Below are 20277 nucleotides of genomic sequence, written 5' to 3' on the forward strand. Positions count from 1 at the left end.
ATTTTCTAGAGCTGAGATGACCGACTTCCTACAACCACAAATATCTTCCCGGATGCTGGATATCTCACCGATCAGCAGAGTTGGTTCTTATCGATTCTTATTTTGCTAAGGTTCTTTGCTGCCACATTTAGTCAAGCACAGACACTCAATCCTAACTATTGGAATTCATTTGTCAAGTCTGAACCAAGGCTGTAATGCAATCAGAAACTGAGTTTTTTTTACTCACTCATGGGATATAGACATCACTGTCTAAGCCAGCACTTATTGTCTAACTTGCATTGCCCAATATCAACCTTAGTTACATGTCAGCCAGACCAGGTACAGATAACAGATTTGTTTCCCAAAGGACATTAGTTAACCAGATGGAATTTTGTGACAATTGATGATGGTTTCATGGTTATCATTAGACCCTTAATTTCCAGCTTCTTTTCAATGAACTCAAATTCTACCATCTGTTATGGTGGGATTTGAACCCAAGTCCCCAGAACATTAGCTGACCTTCTGGATTAGTAGTCTGATGATAATAGTGATCATGGCAGAACTTAACTTGAGCAGGTGAAGAGGTTATTGCTAAGCAAATGTTCCTTGATAGCACCGTTAATGATCCCTTAAGTCAATTTTATGATAATTGAGAGTAGGCTAAAGGGGTGATATTTGGCTGGGTTGGATTTGTTCTGCTTTTTGTGTACAGGGCTACCAGTGTTGTAAGCATGAGAACAGCTTGCCTAGTTGCACTACAAGTTCTGGAGCACAGATCTTCAGTACTAATGTTGGAATATTGTCATGGTCTTTTGCCTTTGCACCAAAGGCTGAAAGCCTTCAAAGATTTCTTGGAAATACGTGGAGTTAGTTATTTTGGCTGAAGTCAACTGTAATGCTGGGCATTTCCAAAGGAGGGTGAGATGGATCATCTCTTCAGCATTCTTGGTGAACATTGTTCAAATACTTTAGCCATTTTTTTCCACCAGTGTGCTAGGTGCCTCATCATTGAGGTTAAGGGTGTTTGTGAAGTTTCCTTCTCTAGTGAGTTATTTAATTGTTCACCACCAATATGACTGGGTGTTGTATGACTGCTGAACTTGGATTGATCCTTAAATGAAAGCAAAGTACTGCAGATACCTAGATCTGAAATTAAAATGTAAAGTGCTGGAGAAACTCAACAGTATCTGGGAAGAGAAAAACAGTGGTGGACTCTCCCTCATTATGGGCATTTAAGCGGGCATTGGATAGGCATATGGAGGATAGTGGGCTAGTGTAGGTTAGGTGGGCTTGGATCGGCGCAACATCGAGGGCCGAAGGGCCTGTACTGCGCTGTATTCTTCTATGTTCTATGTTCTAAAGTCTAATGTCTAATTTTGAGTCTAATGTGACTCTTCAGAACTGAAAGTGCTGGCAAGTGATGGTTTTAATGCTGTTAACAAAGGGTCAAGATGAGTTGAGTAGATGAGAGTTTCCAGGACAAAACAAAGGAAATGCCATTGGTAGTGGAAGAGAGATATGAGGGCAAAAGAAAAGTGTCAATGATAGGTGTGAAGAGTCGAAAATGGATCAAATTTGCTGCAAACAAATCCCCATAAACCTCTTCTTCCTCCAATATCCCCCTACCACCTTTGTCGACAGCAAGAGAGTCCATCATTTTCAGAGAGCAGTTAAAACTCTCCATGATGTTGTTTAGGTGGGGAGTCATGCAGGCGTCACCTTCCTTCCATGAAAAACATTAGTGAAGCAGATGGCTAACATTTAATTCTGGATATTAATTAATCCAAATTTTATCATTCAAATTAGTAGGTTTCAAGCCCACAACATGGAATACTAGTCCAGAGATAGCATCACTACACTACTGCCTCTCAATCAGAGTCACGAGTCATGTTGAATGGCTTTGAAACCATTTTTACCTGACAATCACTCTTTGGTTTGCAATGATTATTGAAATACATGTTTTTAAAATTCATTCATGGGATGTGGGTATCACTGGCCACTTTTGTATTTATTGCCTATCGCTAATTGCCCAGAGGGCAGTTAAGAGTCAACCACAATGCTGTGGGTCCGGAGTCACATGTAGACTAGACCAGATAAGGGTGACAATTTCCTTTCCTAAAATACATTAATAAACCAGATGGGTTTTTCCTGATAACCACCAATTGTTTCATGGTCATCATTAGACTCTTCATTCCAGATTTTTATTGAATTCAAATTCCACCATCTAGCATGGCAGGATTTGAATGCAGCTCTCTTATCATGATCTGGCTCTCTGAATTAATAGTTTAATGATAATACCACAGAGTCATTGCCTCCCCAAGGCATGGTGTCAGTGAATGCTGCAAATTGAATACAATGTGAGTTGCTAAGATAGTGTGCACCTGCTGTATGATGTGTATCAGTTGTCACACGCCAGTGCATCTTCATCAAGTGGAATTCCTATTGGTTCGAGTTTGTGGCTGACTTCGCACTGAATTTATGCAAAATAATGCAGTCTGGTATTCTGCATTGTGAGATGGCTGCAATCTTTGTAAACATTCATGATCACTTTATCTTTTTGTCTCCGGCAAGAAAGAATGAAGTTGGCTGTCTTTGTGTGAAAGACCTTAATGATCTCTCCTATGCATCAGTGTAATGCTCATGAAAAGATGTGTCTGTCACCAGAGCACGCTGGAAGGAGCCCAATAAAGCACAGCTCAGAGCCAACACAGGTTGGAACACTGACTGTAGCACTATGTGTAGATTTCAGTAACATCTTTGGTGAGGCATAGGTGCTTCATTGCATTGGTTGAGAGTGAAGTTCAGATAAAAGAATTACTCCCTGAGTATCCTGTGCACTTCTTTCACTCCTTCTTTTCCTCCAGATTCCAGCAGCTTGCACTGTTTTGTATGACTTCTGCATAGCCTCCTGGTCATATCTAATGCGAAAGTGAAATGTTACAAGGACCCCTATCTGGAAACAGTTGGCTTATCTATAAGCCTTGTGGTTGCCAAAAAGGTTCTCCATCACTGGCTAGACCACTCTCTATGCCAATGACCGAGACTTTTACAATTTTGCAGAAGTGGACAATTAACGCTATTTATAGCAGCACTAGCTAGAGGAAATAACCTTGCACCTAACATGTGAATGATTCACATCCCTTTAAATGATCTTTATTGGGAAGTGGAGATTTCTAGGTTGAATGAGGTTGAGTTAGGTCATCGGGTGGAAAGTGAAGCTATAACATTGTATTAATAGTGTATCATGATCTGTTTGTATGGTTTTGCAGGACGTTATCTATTTATAAAAACCCTGTTCACAAAAATGATTTCTTATACACTTCTCGAAAGTGAGTGCCCAAAAAATGTCTGGTACAGAACTTAGTGGGTCTTCCTTGTCTATTTATTAAAAGTTCTTGCTAATTCTGTTGGTTTACTTCTTTGTAATTTTCAGAGTTGAAATGAAAAATTACTTATATCTTTCAGGAAATCATCTGTAATTTGTACCATGTAGATAATATTGAAGGAGGCGTTATGAACATACTTTCTCCTTTATATACAAGTCTGGGGCTGACTCCAAGTTTAGAGATATTTAACAGAACTTCCTTAATTGCATTCAAGTTTGAAAGAAGCTTGGTAAGACCCTGTTTTATATACAAATGTATAATTATGATCTTAATTGCATTTGACAATGTAAGTAAGGGAATTTAGTCTTAAAGAACCAGCCAAAGTATTCCTATCAAAACAAATACAAACACCACATCAGTACAAGTAACTTGGGTAGGAATGGGATGTGCTGAAAGCAGATTTTGGGAAGTGAGTAGGAAATTGAAAGGCATGGCCTCTAAAGCAATAATATTGGATTGCACCCATTTCCCTGTGTATTTGGATACAGAAATAGGAGAATTGAGTGATTGAATAAGATGTTGAAATGCTGGTGCAGGAGTGTGCAGCTGATGTCTAGGGCATTGCAATCACTTCTCGGTTGGTAGAGCCTGTTAGGCTGTTTGCGCATGAAGAGGATCAGGTTACAAATGAGGCCATATGGTTCTGAATCAGAAAAGAGCAAGTTAATTAGAAAAGACAGACAAGAGCAAGTTAGAGAATAAAATAACTGAACTATAAAACTGCATTTATTTCAATACAAGAGGACTTACAGGCTGATGAAATTAGGGCATGTATGGGAACATAGGACTGGGCTGTTCTAGCAATTATAGAAACTTTACTGAGGGAAGGATAGACTGGCAGCTCACTGTTCTGGCTTTTAGATGTTGTAGGAAAGAGAAGCAAGAGAGGAGGGCCAGTGGCATTTTTGATTAGCATTCTAATTAGAGAAGATGTTTCTGAGGGATTGTTTAATGAAAATGTATGGGTTGAAATTAGAAATAGGAAAGGGATTATCCCCTTGATGGGATTATATTATAGGTCCCCAATAGTCAGAGGGAAATAGAGAAGCAAATATTTAGAGAGCTGTCCAATATATGTTAAATAATAAGGTTGTAATTGTAGGGGATTTAAATTTTGAAGAAGGGTTTATGCCCGAAACGTCGATTCTCCTGTTCCTTGGATGCTGCCTGACCTGCTGCGCTTTTCCAGCAACACATTTTCAGCTCTGATCTCCAGCATCTGCAGTCCTCACTTTCTCCTCGGGGATTTAAATTTTCCAAACATTGAGTGGGGACTGCCTTAATGGTGAAGAATTTGTTAAATGCGTTCAAGCAAATTTTCTTTATCGATATGTAAAAGCTTGACATTCTCTTGGGAAATAAGGTAGTGCAAGTGACTGAAATGTTAGTAGGGGAATGTTTTGGGACCAGTGATCATAATACTACTGGTTTTAAAATAGTTATGGAAAAGGACAGGTCTTCCATAAGAATTAAGGTTCTTACTTGGAATAAGGCAAATTTTAAGAGTATGAAAGAAGAATTTTCAAAAGATGATTGAAGTAGACTCTTTGCAGGTAAAAGGATGACTGACAAGTTGGAGGCCTTCAAAAATATGATAACAAGAGTTCAGAAGCATTCTGTTCCTTTTAGAGTGAAAGGCAAGGCTGGTAAGATTAGGGAACAATGGATGAATAAAGATATTGAAGTTCTAGTCAAGATTTTTAAAAAATCATATATTAAATGTAGACAACTGGGATCGACTGAATCTCTTGAAGAGTATAAAGAGTGTAGGGGCATCCTTAAGAAGGAAATCAGAAAGTTAAAGAAAGGATATTAGATAGCCTTGGCAAATAAGGTTAAAGATAATCCAAAATATTCTACAAATACTTTAAGACAAAGAGAGCAACTAGAGAGAGAATAGGACACTTTCCAGATCAAGGAAGTTATCTTTGTGTTGAACCTCAGAAGATGTGAGAGTCATTAAATGAATATTTCATGTCAGTTTTTACTGTTGAGATATAAATAGAGGCTAGAGAACTCTGGGAAATAAATATTGATGTTTTGAAAACTGTTCACATTACAGAAGTTTTGGAAACAGTTCACATTAGAGAAGAGGAGCTGCTGGAGGTCTTAGAAAACTTCTTGGTAGATAAGTCCTCAGGACTTGATCAAATGTGATACAGGATGTTGGGAGAAGTTAGGAAGCAAATTGTGGAGCCCCTAACCAAAATATTTTGATCATTTATTACCGTGGGTTAAGTACGGTAGGGTTGGAAGGTGGTTGATGTTGTGCCATTGTTTAAGAAAGGCTGTAAGGAAAAGCCTGGAATTTACAGACTTGTGAGTCTGACATCAGTGGTAGGTAAGTTGTTGGATGTGATTCTGAAGGATAAGATTTATATGCATTTGGAGAAGCAATGATTTGTTAGGGAGAATCAACATGGTTTTGTGTGTGGGAAATCATGTCTGAGAAACTTGATTGAGATTTTAATAATGTAACCAAAAAGATTGATGAGAGCAGAACGATAGACAGTATTTACATGGACTTTAGTTAAATCTTTGACATGACCACATGGTAGGCTAATTAGTAAAGTTAAATCACATAGGATTCAGGATGAGCTTGCCAGTTGGATACAAAATTGGCTTTATGATAGATTAGATTAGATTACAGTGTGGAAACAGGCCCTTCGGCTCAACAAGTTCACACCGACCTGCCGAAGAGCAACCCACCCATACCCCGACATTTACCCCTTACCTAACACTACGGGCAATTTAGCATGGCCAATTCACCTGACCTGCACATCTTTGGACTGTAGGAGGAAACCCAAGCAGACACAGGGAGAACGTACAAACTCTATACAGTCAGTCGCCTGAGGCGGGAATTGAACCCGGATCTCTGGCGCTGTGAGGCAGCAGTGCTAACCACTGTGCCACCGTGCCGCCCACGATAGGAGACAGAGGGTGGTGGTAAAGGGTTGTTCTTTGGACTGGAAGCCTGTTCCACAGGAATCAGTACTGGGTGCCCATTGCCAGGGTGTAGGACATCTCTGAGCAGCTTGAAAGGATATTGGAGTGGGAGGGTGAAGATTCAATTGTTATGGCCCACACTGGAACAAACAATATAGGCACGGCTAGGAAGGAGGACCTGCTTGGGGATTATCAAGCATTAGGAATGAAATTAAGGTCCTCAAGGATCATAATCTCCAGATTACTGCCCAAGCCACATGCAAATTGGCTTAGGGATAAGAAAATTAGGAAAATAAACACATGGCTATGGAGTGGTGTGGGAAAGAGGGGTTCCACTTCATGAGACATTGGCATCAGTTTTGGAACGTGCAGGAGCTGTACCAATGGGACGGTCCACCTGAACCGATCTGGTACCAATGGCAAAGGATAAATAGGTGGTCACTAGGACTTTAAACTAGTGAGTCGGGAGGATAGAAAAGGGAAAACAACAGAAAGTATAATGGTAAATAAAAGGTTAAGCAGCAGGTTAGCATGTGTGCAGGAGAGTTTAAGTACAAGGTAGACTATGAAAGAAGTAAAAAGGAAGGATAACTTTGGAGATATTATGAGAGATGTTCGAAATCGTGAGGGTATGAAATCTAGCACAAGGGCACTGTATCTGAATGCTCGCAGCATTCGTAACAAGGTTGATGAGTTAATGGCACAAATCATCGTGAACGAATATGATTTAGTAGTCATTATCAGGACATGGTTATAGGATGGTCATGACTGGGAGTTAAATATCTGGGGTATCAGACTATTCGGAAGGACAGAGAGGAAGGTAAGGGAGGTGGTTTAGCTCTGATATTCAAGGACGACATCAGGGCGGCGCTGAGAGATGATATAGGTTCTATGGAGAATAAGGTTGAAATTTGGGTGGAAATTAGAAATTCTAAGAAGAAAAAGTCACTGATAAGCGTAGTCTATAGGCCACATTGGAGCAGGCAATAAACAAAGAAATAACTAATGCTTGTAAAAATGATATGGCAATTATCATGGAGGGTTTTAATCTACACGTTGATTGGTCAAACTAGTTCGGCCAGGGTAATCTTGAGGAGGAATTTGTTGAGTGTATCTGTGATAAATTTCTTGGACACTATGTAACAGAACCAACGAGGGAGCAAGCTATCCCAGATCTGGTCCTGTGTAATGAGACAGGAATAATTATGACCTCATAGTTAGGATCCTCTTGGAAGGAGCAATCACAGTATGGTTAGATTTAGAATACAGATGGAAGTGTGAAAATAAAATCCAACACCAGAGCTTGTGCTTAAACATGGGAGACTACAATAGAATGAGGAAGGACTTGGCTAAAGTAGAATGGAAGCAAAGACTTTATGGTGGGACAGTTGACGAGCAGTCGAGGACTTTCAAAACAATTTTTCAAAGTTCTCAGCAAAAATATATTACAGTGGAAAGAGAGGACTGTAAGAAGAGGGGTAATCTGCCATGGGTGTCTAAGGAAATAAGGGAGGCTATCAAATTGAAAGAGAAAGCATACAAAGTAGCCAAGGACAGCAGGAAACTAGAAGATTTTAAAGGTCAACAGAAAGCCACAAAAAAGAGCTGTAAAGAAAACTAAGATAGAACATTAGAAAAAAAACTAGCATAGAATATAAAGACAGATAGCAAAAGTTTCTATAAATTTAGCCACACATATATAAAATGAAAAAGAGTGGCTAAAGTAAACGTTGGTACTTTAGAGGATGAGAAGGGACACTTAGTTATGGGGTCTGATGAAATGGCCGAGGCTTTGAACAAGTAGTTTGTATCGGTCTTCACAGTGAAGGACACTAATAACATGTCAGGAATTGACAAGGAAATGAAGGTAGGTGAGGACCAGGAAACAATCATTATTATGGAAGAGGTAGTGTTGGGCAAGCTAATGGAGCTAAGGATAGACAAGTCTTCTGGCCCTGATGGAATGCATCCCAGCATAGTAAAAGAGAGGGTGGGAGAAATAACTAGAGCACTTGTGGTAATTTTCCAAAATTTACTGGACTCTGGGGCAATTCCAGTAGATTGGAAAACAGCAAGTATGATGCCACTGGGGATTATAGACCACTTAGCTTGACTTCTGTAGTGGGGAAGATGCTTGAGTCTATTATCAAGAAAGAAATAGCAAGGCATCCAGATAGAAATTGTTCTATTAGATAGATGCAGCAAGGGTTCATGAAGGACAGGTCATGCTGAACAAATCTTTTGGAATTCTATGAAGACATTACGAGCAAGGTGGACGGTGCAGACTCAGTGGATGTGCTGTACCTAGATTTCTAAAAGGCCTTTGACAAGGTGCTGCACAAGAGGCTGCTGCATAAGATAAAGACGCATGGCATTTCAGGTAAAGTATTAGCATGGATAGAGGATTGGTTGACTAACAGGAAGTAAAGACTGGGGATAGGTGAGTGCTACTCTGGTTGGCAATCAGTAACTAGAGGCGTGTCTCAGGGATCAGTGTTGGGACAGCCATTATTCACAATTTATATAGATAATTTGGAATTGGGGATGACATGTAGTGTGTCAAAGTTTGCAGATGACACTAAGATGAGTGGCAGAGCAAAGTGTGCAGAGGGCTGTGAAACTTTGCAAAAGGAACATAGATACTTTAAATGAGTGGGCAAAGGCCTGGCAGATTGAATACAATGTTAATAAACGTGAAGTCATTTATTTTGATCAGAGTAACAGTAAAAAGGATTATTGTTTCAATGGTAAAACGTTGCAGTGTGCTGCTGTGCAGAGTGACCTGAGTGTCCTTGTGCATAATACAGAGGATTGGTCTGCAGGTACAACAAGTAATTAGGAAGGCAAATTGAATTTTGTCCTTCATTGCTAAAGAAATGGAGTTTAAAAGCAGAGAGATTATGTTGTGCTGTACAGGGTGCTGGTGATGCCACACCTTGGGTACTGCGTGCTGTTTTGGTCTCTTTACTTGAGAAAGGATATACTGGCACTAGAGGGGGTGCAGAAGAGGTTCACTGTGTTGGTTCCGGAGTTGAAGGATGTGAGAAACAAAAGCTCACTCACTTTAATAATTTCAGTCCGAGACAAATATCTGAATCAGCCGTTTATTTGTACACCTATAGGTGGGTGCTTTGTCTAATTGCCAGGTAAGGCAATGACAAAATGCACAGTATATCCCAAAAAACCCTTGCAATTTATACTGTTTTTTCCCATATGTTTTCCTTATTCCATTGTCTGTTCCCTGCTTCGCTTACGTCACTCATTTCCTTAAGACTTATCCCACAACTTCTGTTTATCCTGTCTTGTCCGTGACAAACTCTTATCTCTGACTCCCATAAGGGTGTTTGACGTCAGTCTATTGTAGATTATTGATTAGGCATATTTTTTCTTCTATCAGCATCTATTTCCATCCAGAGGCCACTTTGACCTCTTTGATTAGGGTTTGTTCCTGTGTCTCCGAGTAGGGGGAAACAGATGCTTTCCTGTTTGCCCATATATCCACCATTGTTCTGTATTCACGTCTCATGCTAACATATCCTTTCTTTTTGCTGAATATGTATTTTCTCATTCCTGTTCTGTATCAGAATTTATACTTGCAGAAATAACATTAATTCATTTATATCCCACAAAGGAGTTGGCTTATAAGGAGACAGTGAGTAGATTGAGATCATATTAATTGGAATTTAGAAGAATGAGGGGAGATCTTATAGAAACATATAACATTATGAAGGGAATAGATAAGACAGATGTAGAGAGGATGTTTCCACTGGCAGATGAAACGAGGACAAGAAGGCATAGCCTCAAAATTGGGGGGAGCAGATTTAGGACTTAATTGAGAAGGAACTTCTTCACTCAGAGGATTGTAAATCTGTAGAATTTCTTGTCCAGTGAAGTAGTTGACGCTACTTCTGTAGATGTTTTTAAAGCTAAGGTAGATAGTTTTCTGAACAATAAAGGAATTAAGGGATACGGTGACAGCATGGGTAAGTGCAGCTGCGTCCATGATCTTACTGACTGGCAGAGCAAGGTCGAAGTGCCTGTTAGCCTGCTTCTGCTCCTAGTTCTTATGTTCTATGTCCACTTTGGATTGTCATTTATATAAACGATTCAGATGGGAATATAGGAAGCAGGATTAGTAAATTTGCAGATGACACCAAAATAAATGATACAGTAGACAGTCAAAAAAGATTATCTAAGATTACAAAGAGATCTTGATCAATTGGATCAATGGGCTGAGGAGTGGCAGATGGAGTTTAATTTGGATAAATGTGAGATATTGCATTTTGGTAATACAAACAAGGACAGGACAATTAATGGTTGGTCCCTACGTAATGTTGTAGAACAAAGACACCTAAGGGTTTAGTTATACAATTCTTTGAAATTTGTGTCACAAATAGGCAAGGTGGTTCAGAAGGAATTTAACACACTTGCCTTCATTGCTTAGATCTTTGAGAATAGGAATGCGTTTTCATGTTGCAGTTGTACAGGACATTGGTGAGGTCTCTTCTTTTTGCTGTACTGGTTGCCCTGTATTGGAAGGATATTATTAAACAGGAGAGGGTTCAGAAGACTTTTACCAGGATGTTGCTGGAAATGGAGGGTTTGAAATATAAAAGGAAAATGGAAAGACTGGGACATTTTCACCTGAACATAAGGGTTTGAGGGGCAATCTTAATGAAGTTTATAAAATCATGAGGGGCATAGATAAGGTGAATGTCAAGGGTCTTTTCCCTAGGCTAGGATAGTCCAAAACTAGGGGACATATTTTTAAGGTGAGAAGAGAAAGATTTAAAAAGGACATGAAGGGCAACTTTTCTACACTGAGATTGTTTTGTGTGTGGAATGAAATGCCAGGGGAAGGAGTAGATGTAGGTACAGTTGCAACATTTAAAAGCTATTTGATTGAGTTCATAAATAAGAAACATTTGGAGGCATATGGGCCTAGTGCAGGCAGGTGGGACTCGTTTAGTTTGGGAACATGGTTGGCATGGACTGTAGGGTCTACTTCCGTGCTGTATGACTATATGTCTCTAATTGGATTGATTGCAAAAAAAAAGGGGCAGCCACATTGCTAGTCATGTACTATGAGCTCCCAAATAATTAGAGAGAAGCAAATATGTAGCCAGATCCTGAGTGCAAAAGCAAAAGCATTCCTATTCTCAAAGATCTAAGCAATGAAGGCAAGTGTGTTAAATTCCTTCTGAACCACCTTGCCTATTTGTGACACAAATTTCAAAGAATTGTATATTGGGGATTTTAATAATCCAAAATATCAACTGGGATACAAGCAGTGTGTAAGGTGTAGAAGGCATATAATTCTTGAACTGTATTTAAAAGAGCTGTTTTAGCCAGCATTTTATAAACCCATTGAGAGATAGCACAATTCAAGCTTTAGTCTGACAAAACAAAGTTGGGCAAGAGGATGAAGTAGCAGTGAGACAGTTGGAGCATTGCACACTGTATTCCAGCTGTGCCCTAAATATCATTATATTCAGAGTGTCACAAAGCTGGTCGTTCTTTCTCAAAGTTACTGTGTCCTTGATTTTTGTCAGAGGGGTCGTAACAGAGCCCAGGCATCTGTTTAGGGGTAAACAAAAAGGGCCCCAAGAGTGGTCTATTGGGGCCCTTTTTGTTTACCCCTAAACAGATGATACCTCAAACCAAAGGCTTTCATGTTTTAGAATAACTTATGTAATGAAAGGTGAGTGGCCAGTCTTGGCAGCTGAGGTTTTTTGATCCAGTTGCAGCAGGGGATATATGAAACAAGCTGCTGGACTTTCTCTCTCCTTACAAACTGTAAGTTGCCTGTGCCATGTTTTACTGTTTGTGCTAAGGGATGTGTGTGTTTTCAGAACAACACCATTAAGTTGAGTTTGTATAGGATAAGTTATGCAATATTCTGTTTTCTGTCCTTTGTGTTTAATTCTGTAATGTTGTAAATAAAGCTTATTTGTTTAAAACTTGGCAGTCGACCCAGCTAATTTACACCCAAAATATCCACTATACACTTAGCTAAACAAAGAGCAAAGTTATGGTCTGGGCTATCTGCTTATAATTTTGAGGGGCCTGACCTAGTCCATAACAGATTGGGAGCTCTTTGCAGGATTTAAACAGTGAGTGGTGGGTGTTAGTGTCTTTCATTTTAGGTGTTGATTTGGTGGTTTAAACAACACTTGGACAGCAATGGCTTTTGCAGTCACCAAGGGGTTTCTGGAGGTTGAAAGAGAGACCTTAAGGCTTTTATAAAAGGCAAAAAAAACCAAGCTGCAGGAATTAATAGATAAGCTGGGGTTGAATTTATCTCCTAATGTGAGGAAAAATGCAATGATTTCAGCAGCAGCTCAGTATTTAAATTTGCTAGAAATACCATCAGGATCTGTAGAAATGGCAAGCATTCAATTGCAGATGATGCAGCTTGAGTTAGAGGTGGAGAAAAGGAAAGGGTAGCAGAAATGAAATAGTTTGAGTTATAATTAAAATCAGAAAAAAAAAATGAATGAAGGGCTTTAGCAAAAGAGAAAAAGAGAATGAAGGGCTCTAGCAGAAGAGGAAAAAAAGAGAGCTTGAACTTCAAAAATTGACATGAAAAGGGAAGTCAGCGTAAAAGAATGGAGATAAAGGATGAAGGTAGGCTTAGTGAGGAAGAGAGTGAGGATGAGCAAGCCCCTGGTAGTCAAAACTGAAAATGTGTTGCTGGAAAAGCACAGCAGGTCAGGCAGCATCCAAGGAGCAGGAGAATCGACGTTTCGGGCATGAGCCCTTCAGGTAGGCAAAAGCCTAGTGAGAAGTCTAGTTTAAGTATCTTCAAGCATTGCATAAATTTGATGAGAAGGATGTGGAAGCCTTTTTCATCTCGTTTGGAAAGGTGGCTAAACAAATGGAGTGGCCAGTAACCATGTGGGTTTTGTTGATCCAAACCAAACTTGGAGGTAGAACTTGTGAGGTATTTGCATCACTATGAGAGGAGGCATCTGGGGAGTGTGAGGTAGTGTAAAAAGCTATCTTAAGTGCATATAAGCTTGTACCAGAAGTCTATAGACAATGTTTCAGGAATCTAAGGAGGGACCCTGGTTAAATCTATATTGAATTTGAAAGGATCAAACAAAGTAATTTTGGTAGGTGGATAAGAGCTTTAAAAATAGAGCAAACTTACAGTGCCCTTATTTATTTTGGAGGAGTTCGAAAATTCACTGCCTGAACCAGTGCAAACTCATGTGGAAGAGCAGAGAGTTACAACAGCAAGGTTACAGCTGAAATGGTTGATGGCTATGAGTTGGTTCATTTGACTTTCCGAATCAATTTCAATCCATGACAGATAGAATTTGGCCAAAAGAGAAATCTTCACATGGAGATCATAAGGAGAACTCACCACAGGATAAAAAGGAAACCCTTAAGTTAAAAAGCTCTGTGTTTTCATTGTAATAAAGTAGACCACAAGAAATCACAGTGTTAGTGGGCTAGGAAACCACAGGAAAGCCAGATGTGGGAAGGCCGGATAAGCCTGGAAGCTTTGTTGGAGTGGTAACAGAAAGCACAGTGGAAGCTAGAAAGCTGTATCAGAGTGTGCAAGCTGATCAGAGGTTGGTTAAGGAGCAAGTGCCAGATCTGCTGAAAAAAAATCCGCAAAGGTAAAATTTATTAACATCGGCCAGGAGTAACAGGTAAAGAGGTTACAGTATTAAGGGGCACAGAGTCTTTTGAGTCTGTGTTGCTGAAGGATGAGGAGATATGTATTCCTGAAGGACTATTGCCAGAAAAGTTACTGGTAACAGGAATTCGTGATGTGACAAAAAGTGCTCAATTATGTATAGTGAGATTAGTATCCAGAAAAGTGTGGAGAATTTGTGGTAGGAGTACTGGACAAACTCTTGGCTCCAGGAATACAATATGTCCTTGCAAATGATATAGCTGATTCACTGGTAGGCGTGCTGCCTACTCTGGTTGAAAAGCCAGTGGAGACACAGGCAACTGAAGCAACGGAGGATGTTTATCCAGGAATCTTCCCTGATTGAGTAGTAACAAGATCGCAGAGTCACAAGCTGAAGCAGGAGACATCAAAGGGCACAGATAAGGAAGCTGAAGTGGCATTAGCAGAGACTGTGTTCGGTCATATAAGTGGGATAAAACAGGAGCAAATAGGTAAACATCCAAGTATTTTTAACTCTGCTGAACTCATTGAGTTAAAGCAGAAAGATGAAAATTTAAAGCAGTTTGTATCAAAAGTCATACACAGTAAATGAGTCTGAATGCATCCCTATGTTATTAACTGAAAAGTGATGTTTTAATAAGGAAATAAAGACCATCACATAATCAAGCAGATGAGAAATGGGCGAAGATTTATCAAATTATATTGCCAGTGGAGTATAGAAAGGAGGTGTTGAAGGTGACACATGAGCTACCACTTGGAGATCATTTAGAAGTGAGGAAAACACAAGCTAAAATACAAAGGCATTTTTACTGGCCCTGGACTGCTCAAAGCTGTAGTTGAATTTTACCAGATGTATCATACATGTCAGGTAATTGGAAAACTACAGGTGGTAATAAAACCTGCACCTTTAATACCTATTCCAGCATTTTCGGAATCTTTTACCAGAGTCTTAATTGATTGTGTAGGTCCCCTACCTCAAATAAAAAGTGGGAATCAGTATTTATTAACAATAATGGATGTATCAACGAGATTTCCAGAGGCTGTTCCATTACGTAATATCACAGCTAAAAGAATTGAAGAGGAATTACTCCAATTTTGTTACTAGATACGGACTACCAATAGACATACAGTCAGATCAAGGGTCAAACTTCACATCCAAACTATTCAAGGAAGTTATGGACAGCTTAGGAATAAAACAATGCAAATCTACTGTGTACCATCCAGAATCGCAGGGAGCACTAGAAAGATGGCATCAAATGCTAAAGACCATGTTGAGGGCTTACAATCAGGATCATCCAGATGATTGGGATAAGGGAATTCTATTTGTGCTTTTTGCAATCAGAGATGCACCAAATGAATCAACCAAATTCAGTCCATTTGAATTAGTTTTTGGGCATGAAGTGAGAGGACCATTAAAATTGATTAAGGAGAAATTGCTAAGTCAGAGTTCAGAGACCACACATTTGGATTATATGTCAAATTTTAGAGACTGATTAAATAGAGCTGGTGGTTGACTAGACAGCATTTAAAAGTATCGCAGCATGAAATGAAACAGGAAGCAGATGAGACCTCAAAATTTGCAATTTTGCTATCAGGGATAAGATATTAGTGTTAGAATTCTTTGAGGAGTAACAAGCAAGTTCGACAAAGAGAGCCAGTATACGTGACCTATTCAGATATGCATAAGGCCTTTGACAAGATACCATTCAGGACACTGCTAAATAAGGTAAGAGCCCTAGTTATGAAGAAGGCATCTGCATGGTTAGAGGATTGGCTGACTGGCAGAAGGCATGGTGTAGGGATAAATGGGTGTATTTTAGAGTGGCAGCTGATGAGTAGTGAAGTTCCATAGGGATCTGTGTTGGGACCACAGCCATTCATGTTATACATTAACAAACTGGATGAAGGAACTGTGAGGGCATTGTTGCTAAGTTTGCAGATGACACAAAGCTAGGTGGAGGGACGTAGTATTGAGGAAGAGAGGAGGCTGCAGAAGAATAAGGGAGTGGGCAAATAAGTGGCAGATGGAATACAACTTGAGAAAGTGTGAGGTGATATACTTTGGTAGGGAGAATAGAGGCATAGCCTATTTTCTAAATGGGGGAGAGGCTTCAGAAATCTGAAACACAAAGGGATTTAGGAGGTCCTAGTTCAGGGGTCTCTTCAGGTTTTCATGTAGGTTCAGTTGGCCATTATGAAGCAAATGCATTCATTTCAAAAGCGCTAGAATACAAGAGCAGAGATGTATGTTGAGGCTGTATAAGACTCTGTTCAGACCACATATAGAATATGTGAGCAGTTTTGGGCCTCTTATCTAAAGAAGGATTTACTGGTATTAGAGGGGTCGAGGGGAGGTTTAGAAGAATGATCCCGGAGATGAAGGACTTGCCATATGTGGGATTCTCCTTTCTTCTAAACCCCAGTGAGTATAGTCCTAACCAAGACAATTTCTTCATGAGGAGAAAGTGAGGACTGCAGATGCTGGAGGTCAGAGTCGAAAAGTGTGGCGCTGGAGCACAGCAGGTCAGGCAGCATCCGAGGTGCAGGAGAGTCCATGTTTTAGGCATAAGCCCTTCATTAGCTTATGCCCGAAACATCGATTCTCCTGCTCCTCGGATGCTGCCTGACCTACTGTGCTTTTCCAGTGCCACACTTTTTGACTCCAATTTCTTCATAAGTCAGTTCTGTCTCCCAGGAATAAGTCTAATTATAACTCCATCATAACTTCCTTGCTCTTGTATTCAATGTCCTGACTAGAGTCATAGAGTCCGATAGCATGGAAACAAGTCCTTTGGCCTAAACTAGTCCATGCTGAACAAGATGTCCATCCACGCTCATCCCATTTTGTGCACTTGGCCCAATATCCTTCTAACCCCTTCCTATCCAAGTATTTGTCCAAATGCCGTTTAAATGTTGTTGATGTAACTGCCTCAATCACTTATGCTGGCAGCTCATTCCATTTACGTACCATCCATTGTGTAAAAAGGTTTCACCTCAGGTTCCCTTTTATTCTTTCCCCTCTAACCTTAAACTGATGCCCTCTAGTCCTCGATTCTCCAAACCTGGATAAAGACTAAGTGCATTCATCCTATCCATGCCTCTCATGATCTTATTACTTATAAAATGATCCCCACTCTGTCTCCTACACTCCAAAGAAAAACTCTCCCTACAACTTAGACCCATGAATCCTGATAACATACTTTATGCTATTTGTCTTCTTAGCTACCTTATTGACCTATCCTACTGCCTTCAAGTGTCAATGCACATCAAGATCCTCCAATCCTCTGTACTTCCTAGGGTCTGACCATTCACTATATACACCCTTGCTTTGTGAGTGCTCCCAAATGCATCATCGCACTTTTCAGGATTAAATTCTGTTTGCCACTGTTAGGTCACCTAACCAGCCCGTCTGTATTATATTATAGTTTCCTCCTTGCTATTTATCACACCCCCAATTTTCCTCTGAGAACTTACTGAACATATTTGCCACATTTATTAACATCCACAACCAATAGCAAGGGACCCAGCACTGAACCCTGTGATATGCTACTGGACAAGGTTTAAGGTCACAAAGACATTTTTTGACCATCATCCTCTGCTTCCTGCCACAAGCTAATTTTGGACTCAATTTTCCAAATTGTCCTGGATCCTGTGGGCTCTTAGCTTCTTCACTGGTCTTCCACGTTTGTCAAAAGGCTTACTGAAGTCCATGTAAACAACATCAGTTACAACACTTTCATCCACATGCAGAGTTACCTCCTCAAAAGAATTCAATCCCCCCTTAGAAAGCTATGCTGACTATTCTTGATTAATCCTTGTCTCTGAAAATGGATATTAATTTTGTCCATCAGGATTTGTTTTCAATAGTTTCCACATCACTGATGTTATACTCACTGGCCTTTAGTTTCCTGATTTACCCTTACCACCCTTCTTGAATACTGGTATCACATTAGCTGTCCTTTAATCCTGTGGCCAGAGAGGATTTGAAAATTAATTTCAGAGCCCCTACAATCTCCTCCTTGCATCCCACAGTAGCTTGAGATACATTTCATCTAGTCTGGGGATTTATGCACTTTCAAGCCTCCTAAATCTGCAAATACCTCCTCTTTCTCAATGATCTCAATGCACTATTCAAGTGTATTTCAGTTCCCCATCCTGATTATTTAGATAGAAATAATGGGGAAATAGGAGATCTGGAGCTAGGGAATTATATTCTTTTAATGGGACTGTTCAGGCATAAAAGACCAAATAGCCTCAAAACAATTTTGTGATTCCGATCATTTATGGAACTACCAAGGGGACAAGGGGAAAATAGTTGTATGAATGTCATGTAAGTGTGATGATGGACTTCAATGAATGCAAAGTAAAGTGGAATGTTGATGTGGGTTTGAGATGAGAAGGGGTTCAGAGCACAAGAGCCACTTCCTTTCGAATGTAAAGTACTATTCACTCATCCAGTGTTGCACTTTCACCAAACTGGTGCACATGCTTGCGACCAGGGCCATTGCGGAACAGATGATAGGGCTGCCAATGGTACGGTTCTGTACCTTGGAGCGATATGGGAGTGGCTTGCAACATAGTCAAGACTGAGTATACCACACCATCCTGTTGTGCTGTGCTCAGCACAGTTGAAGCAGGAAACATGACAATGTGATAGATGCTGAGTAGCCAGGGGGATAGAAGCAGTCATCTAAGGCGAAGGGTGAGGATATTGAGCTGCAGTAAACTCTGCTCGTGTATGTCAGAGCTCAATTGCATCAGGCTCTACAAGGCAAACAGGGCCTGATTGACAATCAGTTCCAGTAGACTTTAGCTGGATGCAGAGAGGAACATTTGACTTGATTTGATTTACCATCACGTGTACCTAAGTATGGTGAAAAACTGAACATGGAATGTGAAAATCAAATTGTAGCATTTGGTTTGCATTATGTGTATCTATATTTGTTTCCTTTGCGTTACTTATTGCTAATTAGATATCAATAGAAATTTCACTGAGTCTCATGGTGAGAATCCTTCCAAATACCACAATGCAACTTACACTTAATCAAAATTTTAAGACCTGTATGTCTGTGTATCAGTGTGTGTATGTAATTAAGATATGAAGAAACTTTTAGCCGTAAGGTTTTGAAACTATTTTGCCAGTATTATTACTAAACATTTTTCGGCTAGTTTGTATTTATTTTATTTCTAATTTTACCTAGGTACGGAATAAGGCTGCATGGCATCTGACTATCCCTCGAGAAAGGATAATAATTCCTACAGGTGATTTTTGGGCATGATGAGTTGGTCTCAGGACAAAGATGAAATAGAAATTGAAATTCCCCTTTACTCTTTGGAAACAATGACTCTTAATCCCTTCCATTATTTACAAATTAAGGGAAAAATCATCTCCCACATTTGTATTTTAATTATTAGTTTGTACACTGTGACATTACATGTGATTATGAGCTTCTGGAATGTGGATATCACAGACTGGTCCAACAGTTATTGTTTGTTCCTACTTGTCCTTGAGGAGGTGGCGATGAGCTATCTTCTTGAATCACTGCTGTCCATATGCCACTGTATGCACTGCTGGTTATACTCCAGATTTATTTGAAAGTAGTACTAGCTTTCAGAGTGCTACTCTTTCATCAGGTAGCTAGTGGGGCAGGATCATAAGACTCAGAATTTATAGCACAAGATCTTAGTGTCATAATATGATACATTGAACAAACCTAGATCGCTGTTAAGTCTTTCATCTTTTAGAATGATTTGCAGGTTTCGATTCATTAATAGGTGAATTCCGGAACTTCTTCCAAGATAACTGAAGGTTTTATAAAAAAAAGTGACACCTCCACTTAGACAATGAATTAAACATGTGAGGTTAGAGTCTGTCTGTTTTCCAGTCTTGAGTCAGACTGGTTCTGTTTCTAAAGTAGGAATTTATAAAATGTCACATGGATTGACTGCCTGCATTGACTGACTGCAGATTGTATGCTTTTTGAACAAAATGGAATGTATCTGCAAATACGATTCTGCAAGTGCAAATTCATCTCATAGACTTATTTGTGTGCGTGCGTGTATGTGTATGTTTGCGTGTGTGTGAGAAAGAAAGTGTGTGTGTGTGTGTGTGTGCGCACGCGCGGCGCATGCGTGCTTGGTAGAGTCTGTGCATGAGTGTGACGGAGTATAAGCCTGTGAGAATGTGTGTTCTGAAAGCACACACTCTACCAAGCATGCATACATACGCAAACCCACATACTTACATGCACACACTAACATGCACACCTACACTCACACTCTCTCCCACTCTCCCACTCTCCCTCTCTCCCACTCTCC

The 20277-nt window shown here is 39.9% G+C and overlaps 1 protein-coding gene across 3 annotated transcripts in view; it reads left to right on the forward strand.

The window, feature by feature from the left end:
* Positions 1 to 20277, forward strand: part of LOC122553403 (cation channel sperm-associated auxiliary subunit beta-like) — an 87852-nt gene that overhangs the window by 34387 nt on the left and 33188 nt on the right. For all 3 annotated transcript variants that reach the window (XM_043697128.2, XM_043697129.2, XM_087989656.1), the window contains exons 4-5: positions 3445 to 3594; positions 19161 to 19221. In XM_043697128.2, coding sequence (XP_043553063.2) covers positions 3445 to 3594; positions 19161 to 19221 — 211 coding nt within the window. The remainder of the gene's footprint in view (positions 1 to 3444; positions 3595 to 19160; positions 19222 to 20277) is intronic.

Source organism: Chiloscyllium plagiosum, unplaced genomic scaffold (assembly GCF_037043375.1).
Source record: "Chiloscyllium plagiosum isolate Xiang-an unplaced genomic scaffold, Cpla_swu_hap1 HiC_scaffold_8, whole genome shotgun sequence".
NCBI lineage: Eukaryota > Metazoa > Chordata > Chondrichthyes > Orectolobiformes > Hemiscylliidae > Chiloscyllium > Chiloscyllium plagiosum.